Below are 12,125 nucleotides of genomic sequence, written 5' to 3' on the forward strand. Positions count from 1 at the left end.
TATACGTGACATAACTTAAATTAAATCTCAAATAAGTATTTGTATATTATAATCATTTGACAACTGTAACAGACTGCAGGTGAGAGGTAGGAAACTACATGAAACATGTACGTTAACAGCACTCGTGCCGATGTATAATAAATAATAATAATAATCAGATGATTCTTTAAAAGTTTAAACGTCAATTTATTCAGTACGCAAGTTCAGTTTAATACTAGCGCCAGCTTTTTTCATCTTTTATTTGCTTTCTCTCTCCCCATGGCTCGTGTTGCCTCAGGAAATAGTACCATATACCATCACCGCACTGCACCAGTACGGCACTTCCTGCTATTATTTTACTGTCCGAACTATATTCTACTGTTACACATTTCACTTCACAGTCCCCCCTTTTCTTTTCTCTGTACTTGAAAACCGACGCATTATTACTCCCCTATTGGAAAAAGCACTTTCTTCGAGAAGTATAATATATACGGTATTATAATAATAATAACGCTGTAGGCGCATATATCACACATACGCATGTGATACATGAAAAGTGTTTAAAAAAATACACACACACCCTGACAAACAGCACGAAGCGTGACATTCGAGTGTGCACAACAAAAGGACTTCATTAGAAACCTGCTGTTTAAACACGAACAAGAGGTCGTTAATCAGCTGTAATATACTGGCTATACGGAAGGCCGAGCGTAAAGAACCTTTTTCGTCGTTATTTTAACTGCAGGTTACGCGATAATACAACAACATCATAATAATATAATATTAATATAATAATAATAATAATAATAATAATAACGAGAAAAGGATACAATTTTTAGAGCTTCGTTCCTGTACTGGTGTACGTTACACTCGTCACGCCAATCCACCGTTCCCATCATGTGGTGCGGGACTCCGTCCATCTCTTCATCGGTAGCCTTATTGGTGGCTACGTCAAGACCTTTGTAGACCTGCGGAAAAACCAAGCCATGTATAGGTTTACGTGATACGATGGTTAAAATAAGCATACCTTATTCAGGATTATTCACCCGTGTTTAAGTAGTGTTAAAATTAATGTTTTTAAATTTGATAATAATAATATAACATAATATGAGTGCAGAATTATACTTAATATTTACACACACGTCTGTCTTAGACACATTTTAAACATGCAACCTCTAAATAAACTATGGAGGAATAGAAAAAAATGCTTAGGTACCTATGAGGAAATATAAATATGAATCAAAAACAAAACCAAAAAGGAAATCAGTGAAATTGAACGTAACTCTCGATGTCAGGATTATTATTTAGCAGTCATAATTTTAATACGAGTTATGAGTATTTAAAAATTTTTAATTGTTTGTACATCTTAAATGTCGACTAAACCCGATATCGGGGATTTCCCGTGGGTAGCATAAATACATATATATGGTACATACATACATATATATAGGTACCTATATATAACGTATATACGATGTGAAGGAGGAAGAGGAGGTTTTCTAATATAGTCGGGTTGTAGCAATGCAGCAATATAACACGACGCAGCGGCGGGAAAAATCGTCGACGAGACCTGAGGGGTGGTGGTTTACCGGCGCATAATGCCATATATTGATCCGTCTGCTTCGGATGAGTGTGCGTGTGTAAGTGTGTTTGTCTACCTTTTGCGACGCGGTGGTGTGTCTGGCCGCCGGCGGCAGACTTGTTGCACACTACCTATATATACGGTCGGTTGTCGGTTACATTATATGTACATAATATAATAGCTATATAGTATATAGCTGCAGGACACAAAATACATAAACCTCATCTCTCTGCAGCCTATCTCTGTCGACCCGTCTGTAGGGTAGGTTAGGTGACGGAAATTTTAAACAGCCCACGCGCCGCCATCGTCAAGGAATGGTCTTTATACCCGTTATTATTTGTTTATATATACTTTCGGTCGGTTCCTAGACATCATATTTTTTTTTTTCGATCCTGTAGCTGCCTATGTCTATCATTCTTAGGTATATAATATTATAATAGATATATACAACAATTTTACAAAATTTAACAACAGCGAGTAAGTACTTCAATAAACATTTTTATTCTTACACATTTTAAAACAAAGTAATACTTATATAAAAACTGTGTGTACATTTAGGTTGTAGTGTATTTTTATCATCACCCTACGAAGCGCCAATGAAACACTAGAAGAATAAAATCACGGAAAGCGCAAGCATATATTTATGCTTTTATGAATTGAAAAAAAATTTTGTGTTCTCGCGTTCGTGGGAACATAAACGTCAGTAAAAGTATTTTTAGATGGAGTGGGGTACTGGCAAGTTGGTTGGCCGGGCAGAAGACATACGACTTTATGGGTACAATGGATAGAGGTGTACCTATATATATTCGGTCACTGCAGAATGACAGACACCGACGACTGACAATTCACGCCACGAATTTGTTGAGGAAAAAACTGATAGCAACAACAGAGAAGAGCACAGGACGTACCGAAATTACATTCGGTCGACAAAAAATCATCCCCGCAACCAAGCACTGTGGAAGATACAAAAAGACACGCAGAAAATTAAACCGTAAAACCGATCTTAAAGTTGATCACTGTAGGGGAGAAAGATGTATGTATATATAACACGTATATATTATATAGTTAGCTATATTGTCTAACGTTCAATATCGCATGCCGCACCCTCTCACTCGACACTATAGCGCAGAGCTTTTTCTTCTACACTCTATATTTATATATATATATACACGTGGCCGTGCAGGTTTTCGGTCGAATAATTTTGTCAGACTTTATCGCGTGTGGTACACGCACAATACTATACGACGTTACATTATAGTTTACTAAAAATGTGTAAGCCCGACTTGCAGCACAGGCGTATTTATCAATGATCGTATATCAACTCTATCATACATAAATACATACATAGATACAAACATACAACATAAGCATGACGCATACCCGTGGCGTGGTATTAGATCGAACACAGAGAAGATTATCCGCAGAGATTTTCGATTTATATAATATATTGAACTCTTCGAAGCATTTCCGTTTATATTATAATATTTATATTATAGTCTGATAACATGACGATATTTCAAGACTGAAGTAAACCGGCAAATTTTAATTGCATATCGAACTGTACGAATATATTATGTACGTCATAATAATAGCATATGCGGATACATGATTTGATAATAATATGTGTTTGAATATAATATAGTATCCGAACGGCATACGCATATATTACAATTATACATGTATATGTATATATTATAGTGTTTTCACGGAATAATAAAGTCGAATTTCATCGCATAAAGTACATAAATGATATCTGTTCTGTTTAGAAGCACAATTTTATTTCCCTGCTAACGCCCATTCGAAAACGCGCTAAATATTTTACTTATTTCGAAATAGTTTCCCACGTTTATGTGCAAACCGTTTGAATTGGTATTCAGTATATAATATTCATAACAGATAATATCATTATAATATTATACAAGCGTAGTTATGGCGATATGGTCTGACGCAGGAGAAATAAAGTTATGAAACGCTTATAGGTACTATACAAATAACGATCGATATTAAAAATTATTAAAGTCGAATCGACGATCACAAAAGCGTTTTTAAATTTTTATTTCTATCATCATCGTTATTATAATTGAATAGAATACGATAATAATAATAATTTATATAGGTATAGTTGGTCCCTTGAAATTAATGTTTTTTAATACATTCCGTACAACGGTTTTCACTATACCTATTATAAGTATTGATTATCAGCGATTGTGAAACATAAAACGACTGTATCAAACAAAACACATAATATATTATATATTTATATACAGTAATTTGTATGCGTATTAAACAATATATCAGTAAAAAAAATAAAAAATTCAACAAATGATTTTTTTTTATCTTATAAATATGTATCAATAACCGTATTCCAATTATTCAACAGTGTTAGAAAATGTTATAGGGTTATAGAACATTTAATAAGACATTAGTGTAACACAATATTAATACATTTAACTAGTGATGTATTTATTTTTCTACGTTCTTTTTTCCTCAGACGCAGAAAAAATTATAGTCCAGTATAACGCAGGCACGCGCGAATGCACGTTATAGAAAATATTAATCAGAACATAATAATATAACATATAATAAGATTTATAAACGTTATGGCTTTGCTGCCATGCGGAATAACATTGTTTATATCAGTCTCGGAGCGTTCTAGTTTAAAATTCTCCGAGTGAATCATATCTGTGATCTAAACGACTTAAACCGGCCAATTAGATTGCCTGCCGCCGAGAGAGGAATTTATGTGGATGATGGCTTTACGTCCATATAAATATATATATATATATACACACCTATGAATATAATATATCGTCGTTTCAAAGTCGAATTTAATATTAATAGTCACGCATATACCTCAACATATAACGCAGCTATAAACAATATACATATTGTATATTATTATATACCTATTATTACAATCGGTGCATGTGTAAAAAAATTATTATTATCGCACACGCATAATAATTTATTATGCTAGATACGAGACACTGGACGGTCGTCTCCCCGCAAAAACGTCAATAACAATAAAAGCCCAACACATATTTTGCGGTTTACGACGACGGCCCAAAGACATCGTGATGCGCAACTGTTATATATATATATTATTATTATTATTATTATTATTATTATTATTATTATTATGATATTAAATAGGTACCAAAATATGCAGTAGGTAATAAACCACTGAATATGTTGCGACCATACACATTTCATGAGCTCGTATTTAGACGGCAGTTGTAGGTACGGAATTAATTTTTAAAAATTTCGTGTTGTTGTAAGCGAGTTTTCCATTCCGAGGTTGCATAACGATAAAATATATTATAAAACGTAGGTAATACTAACCTATCTGTATCGAGAATAAGACCAAAATTCTATGAATTCTTTGCAGAATGTTTTTTAGAATTTAAATTACACGTCCGTCGTCTCGCTTGAGATTAAAATAAGATATTGCGTTATTTTCACAGTAACACACTCAGACGCGTACGACGTTATAATATTATTACTACAACGACTACTTATTTATTAAAGATACAAAAGTAGCGTTACGAGGTGGCGCCGTATTGTACACTATGTGCACCACATTATTATTACAATAATATAATAATATATGGTATAACGGTGTGTAACAAAACGCGGGAAATTTCGAAATATTATATGTTATAATTTATTCAACTTGCGCATCAAATATGTACTTTAATTATCTAATTTGTTTACAACAACTCGCGGGCTCGTGGAATATACGACAAATTAACATACTATAGTGTAAATTACTGATAAAATGTTTTATCCTCAATTAGTCATGATAACGAGGAAACCTAGCGCATAAGCACCACCAACAATTATAAAATGTCGTTGTAAGCTTGCGGGTAGCATATATATTATATATTATTCTCGACGAACGCGTCTGACCGCCACGCCGTTTTGCAGAAAGATAGCGCACAGTAATTATATCAAACTTTGGTCGTTGGCGGAATGTTTGATAAAAACGTGCACGGTGTCATACGATAATCGAGCGGCGCAAAATGGAGATATTTATGTTTTTATCAGAGTCAAAATCCGCACAGGAAATAAGATCTCGCCGTCAACTACCGGGGCTTAGTGAATCCTGGCGAAATAGTCTATTATATTATGCGTCGCTATTGTGTGTAAGGACCACGGTACTTTGGCCACTTGGGCGACTTCACACTACACCGCGGTGATAAAGTGAACCGTAATTTCCGGAAATAAATCACGGAAAAGTATAGTCATTTTTTATTGCGTAGTGAAGTGATACAAGTGTTTGTATTGATGGAATAAATGGTACCTAATAATAGAGGTAAGTAGTAACTGGTTTAAAATTTAATTTGAGTAAGATAGGATTTACTCTCTGAAAGTCTGGTATACCTATATATATATATATATATATGGAATATACTATAATGGTAACATTTTTCAGATTCATCACTTACTAACCGCAAGATTCAACCGGCCAATCACAGCGCCGAATCGTTTTTTGGAAATCACGGTGGATTGTATAATCGCCTAATTTATGGTGTAAATAAGTCATATATATATAATATGTATATAATACCGGTAACGGTATAAGCGTTGCTGTCATATTAAAACCATTTAACACGAACAACATGTATAAAAAAAATATCAGAAATTTTGTTTTTATATTATATACTAATTAATTAAGCTTTATGAAACCCAAATACTCATAATATACTCCAAACATATTTGATTCTACGACACTCCTGTATACAGTCCATAAAAGAATTTTCTGTAGGTATACATACACAGTACATTATTTATCGTGTTCGATATTACAACGAGTAAACAAGTGGAGGAGGGTAACTTTTGAAGACTATACGCGAAAACGATATTCCTCCTTTAACCCGGTTTCGTAGTTAAATCAAATATGGTATACCGATTTTTAATACTGTTTTAACACTCTATTTAAATGTCATCGACTTACTGAAAGTCGAGTACATGTACTCGCGAAATAATAGCCGTGTAACAAGACTGTATAGGTAACAACATATTGTATAACATTATCATAATATACAAACAAAACGTGCGGTAAAATGATAATAATAGTAATAATATTCAAACAGTATACATTACAGCGTCCTAAACGTGTCTCTGGTCATAATGATGGTAACGACAATAATGATAAAAAAAAACAAATAAAGTAAATGTACATTTACCCCATCTAAGTACTTATTTATATTATTACACAAGCGCTTACGGTACACATAAGGTTAGAGGAAGTGTTATAAATGACTGGGTCAGGAGAGGGATAAGAGCGGTAGATATGATGGCGAGGGTTTTATATGGATGGGGGTTTTCGACAATACGTTTTGTCTTGGTCTAGGTCGGTATCTCGACGTGGCCATCGACGGATAAGGGCCGATGTGTGGGTGGGGATCACATATAGTATGGGTACGTGATGCAGGTACGTGATCATCTGAGTTTTTTAATCGTTTAATTTGCAGTCACAGTAAAAAAAAATCGAAAACAAAACAAAATAAATAAAACACAAAAATGGCAGAAGAAAATGCAAACAAAAAAAATTAAGCAACTATCGGCCGTGGCACGGGCCTTGACGATAGGCGGCGTCGTGCGATTTCTTCTTATGGCGACGACGACGACGACTGGATCCGTCGCCAGACACGGCGACGAGGGTTAAGGTCGCCGCCACCAAGCGTAATGATGAGTGCCGGTGGTGGCCCGTCGACGGCGAACGACAATCCATTTCGCCAGCCGGTAAACATTTTTTTTTTTGTTTTAAGATTTTTTTTGCTGCAGTTCCACGAACGAACACGATCGCTCCCGCACCGCCGTCTCAAAATATCTCGAAAAATCTCGTTAGCCAGCACATTATATGCGTACATCCGCGCGGCGGCGACGAGGCTAACGACCCACAACATTCTTACATGTACATAAATATATATATATACACACACACAAGGTACTAGAAAATTACGAAAATAATAATATACAATATATTACGAATGATAATGACTATACGGTTTACGAGCAAAAACCACTACTTTTTCACTTATACATCTCCGCCTCAGAGGAGTTCCTGCACCAGTCTGTATATACCCAAGTAAACTTAATACGTACGAATTGTCTGTGGTGTTGGTGGTGACTGTTGTTCGATACACTGCAATGATGTTAAGGTCATGTCCAAACGAAACTGCGTATGGTATATGTTAAATAGCAAGTTAACCGCGGAAACCGACGATATTTTCATAAAAAGATCCGATAGAAACTATAATAATATATAAAGTTATATTTTATTGGTACATATAGTTTGAAAATTACTTCTTTTTGAAAATATGCACAAATATCGAATCGATCAATCGATAACGTCAACCGAATATCGATGTTATAGTATATCGAGAAGAAGAGTAAAAAAAAAGTGCAAAGTTGGTTGCTATACCCTAGGAAAAGAAAACAATCTTATTAGCACTTGACATAACAATAGTAATAATGTTAACATTTGTTTACATTCAATATTTCAAAAGGTAATCGGTATGTAAATGTATTCACAACAGTATCCAACAACATAAAATCAGTTAGCCCTAATTTAAAACAGTCATCTACAATTTACAAAATGCGTTAACCATCATTAGGTGACCCAAACCTATAGATCAACATAAAACTGTTTAATAATGCGAAAAATATCAATTTCTTTACAGGTTATCGGACGATTTAAACAACCAATACTCCACCGAACATAATAATATTATGGACTGTTAGAAGTCAGATCAAGAAAAAGTCTTCATTAAAAACGTCGATATAATATTATGCGAGCGCATAGCGGATGTGGATTAAAAAATATTATATGAATGTATGCGGGCGCATTTGAGAATGGAAAGTCATAACTCATAACATATGTATCTTCATTAATATATAAAATACGGGAGTGTATGTGTGTTAATTTAATTGTCCAGGAAATGTCTGCAGTTTAAGTTGAAGTACAATATAGTAATAACTAATAATTATGTTCATACTATTTTTTTTAATAAAATCTTCAAAGACTTAAACGAATTGCTCGATTTCTAACCGTCAGGCAACCATACGTCATCTATAATAATTAAAATAACTGCTATTTACAAAACAATCAATAATTTTTCCGATGATAATCCAATTAAAAACTGATTGCCTGGTATAAAATTACTCAACTTAACTCAATTACGAACACAGACGACATCAATGCGCAAACGATCATTAAATCGCACTATCATAATATTATGTATACTGAAATACAATATAATTACCGCGAAAATAATAATAGGTTTATAGATAATAACTTGCTCCTGTTTTGGTTTTTATTTTCCGCTCGCGTAAATATCGAAACTCTGTATACAAATGGGTCATACAAATTAAACAGATTTTTTATTATAATTTTAAATGCGATTCCCCACTCCACACACAATTTGTGTACGATCAAGTGGACGACCCTGTATATACACGTATATATTATTATACCATACCTCGGCGGCGGTGTTTCACGGTCCTATTTTATATATATTACATATTATAATATATACATAATACGTTAGCCACGATGCGAGCGTGCCAAGTTAAATAATACTTCTCATATGCGTATTATTTCTAGTCTAGTGCTCGACAGACTGCATTCGGCCGGCGTAACACGTTCACATGCACGCGCACTGCACGTACGTACAGGGTACCTATGTGTAATACGTACTTAGGCGTGTTGTATACATATATATATTATAACATTAAATTTGTACATATTTATATACCTACTATACACACTGTACACAGTGTTTATATGTAGACGACCATATTCGTGTAACGCCGCCGAAGCCGCACGACTCAAATATATGTGTGTCGATAATTTGTTGTGTTTTGAGTTTTTTGCTTTTGAGTGAAGAATTGTATTTATATAGGGTACATACCTATATAAATTATTGTACAATACGTAATGAAAATGACAGGTCGTGCGCGTATACTGTCGTAGCCTATACGAATCGTACGTTTATACGAATATGATGCAGCCGACGAGACTGCTCCGCGTTCAATATTATTATTTTTTGTCGTGTTCGATTAACCGAAAAAAATCATTTTAATCAAGCAAATTCTCAATGGGTGACGGACGGTTAAAGGAAATGCACATGATATTCGGACTGTATAATGTTGTATGGGATAATTTGATATGAAACATTACTTTATATTGATCTGCTGCAGACGGCTGTGCGGAGTAATAGATAATAATGGATACAATATTGAACATTACACTATAATAATTAATAATAGTATAAAATAATTATACTATATCAACGGTATCATCCGCCCAATTGAAAATATCGTTTTTTTTTTATGCAAAAATAATCCCGCAGTTCTATAACGCCGATAAGTACGTGAAGCCGTTATAAATGTATAGTTTAGAGCAGCGGTATACGAAAGTAATTCAGCTTCATAAAAATGCGAAAGTACCTAAGTAAGATTTAAAGTTTAAACGGTTTATACGATTTTATACGGTTTACATTTACATATTTTGTGTAACCAAAAACATAAAATACGAGTAACTAAAATGAGTAGATACCTATTACCCTCGTATAAAAATTAAAAACAACAGTGTAATAAATAAAAAGAAATAACACGACGTCTAGATATAAAATATTAATTTCTATTCGAATTGAAATGAATTAAGTAATATATTTTAGTAATATTAATTCGTACCTTCATATCATTGTGGTATATATATTGATAATATCGCATTACATTCATCTTAATATTTGAGTCTAATAAATTATAGATCAATATTAACAATATTGGTAAATTTGTCTATTTACATTATACAATACATAATTACAACACTCTATAATATATGCGTATATAATCGAATAATAGCTTAATGTGGAAAAAAGAAACCAAATACAGAAAATATTGATACAATAACGATAGATTTTTATCAGGATTTCTATTGTTCTTTTTCACTAGAGTCTAGAAGTATAAAAATATAAAACAATAGAACTGTACAAGATATAATGACCCATCGTTAAAATACCGATACCTCTGAAGATACATTTTCCACAGGGTAGAAATGTAGCAAAGACATTTTCGTTGGATTAATAAGTAATACCTATCACGTAAAACTCTGTAGTGGTGTAACAAAATCTATTACAGAAACTTGCACTAGGTACCAACGGCAAACATGATTATACAGGTATAAGTACTGTAATCATATATATTATATAATAATTAATATCTACTATGGTTTATATAAAACAATAACTACGATTTAATACTAATACGCTGGACAGAGATACTTTTTTATATAAAATATTTTTTTAATAAAGGTAAATATGATTACATTAAAATAGACAGTTTAACAGTTCAAAGTTATAACAATAAGTCAACTTTAAATATGCACGCCAACCAACCATATAGTAAATATAATAACTATGTCCAATACACAAGGCTGGGCATTAACTAGTTAAAAAGTTAAAGTTAAGTTAATAAGTTAATTTTATATTAACTTTTTAACTTAACTAGTTAATTTTGGCTTTTCATTAACTTAACTGTTAACTTACTAAATTTCTTTTTTAATTAACGTGAAATGAACGAGTTCATTTTTCATTTCAAGAAGTAAGTTAAGTTAATTTATTTTGTTTTTAATTTTATCATATTTCACGACTTCAGTATATTTCGTTTTCATGTCAAAAAGGCGGGTAAGTCGTGGATGTCGCTCTGCTGTACAGTAGGTTACAAGTGGGTTACTGTAATGGATGGAATTAAATTTGAATCCAATGATATTATATCATTGTATACGAAAAACGATTCTGAACGGAGATGATTTGTCAGTCTAGGGTATATTATTTTTAAAGAAAAACTTATGGAGAACCTTGTACCAAATTTTAAAAACTTAGTTATAAAAGAAAAAATTTTTACGATTTTTCAACCACTAAATTACTTGCAAATTTTCGCAATTTTGACATATTTCGTATAAATTTGAACTTTAAATGCTTATAAATAAAAATTGTGACAATGTATTCCTTTTATTTTGCAACTGCTATTGTAAAAATATGTTAGGAGCCTTGTATTAAATTTCCAAATCTTAGAATTAAAAAGAAAAACTTTTATGAATTTCTGTCTAAGATAATTTGAACATTGCCGTAATTTTTACGTATTTAGTCAAAATTTGAACTTTAAATGCTTATAAAAAAAAAATCGTGACTATATATTTCTTTTATTTTTCAATTGCTATTGTAAAAATATATTATGAGCCTTGTATTAAATTTTGAAATCTTAGATATAAAAGGAAAATTTTTTATGAATTTCTAGCATAAAATAATTTACGAATTTTCGTGATTTTTACATAATATGTTGTCAAAATTTGAACTTTAAATGCTTATAAATAAAAATTGTGACAATGTATTCCTTTTATTTTGCAACTGCTATTGTAAAAATATGTTAGGAGCCTTGTATTAAATTTCCAAATCTTAGAATTAAAAAGAAAAACTTTTATGAATTTCTGTTTAAGATTATTTGAACATTGCCGTAATTTTTACGTATTTAGTCAAAATTTGAACTTTAAATG

At 32.4% G+C, this 12,125-nt stretch overlaps 1 protein-coding gene across 1 annotated transcript in view; it reads right to left on the minus strand.

The window, feature by feature from the left end:
* The window catches only part of LOC100162198 (tRNA dimethylallyltransferase), an 84,420-nt gene that overhangs the window by 17,319 nt on the left and 54,976 nt on the right, over positions 1-12,125 (minus strand). The window contains exon 2 of the mRNA XM_029486465.1: positions 810-947. Within this exon, the coding sequence (XP_029342325.1) occupies positions 810-947 (138 nt within the window). The remainder of the gene's footprint in view (positions 1-809; positions 948-12,125) is intronic.

This window comes from Acyrthosiphon pisum, chromosome A1 (genome assembly GCF_005508785.2).
Source record: "Acyrthosiphon pisum isolate AL4f chromosome A1, pea_aphid_22Mar2018_4r6ur, whole genome shotgun sequence".
Taxonomy (NCBI): domain Eukaryota; kingdom Metazoa; phylum Arthropoda; class Insecta; order Hemiptera; family Aphididae; genus Acyrthosiphon; species Acyrthosiphon pisum.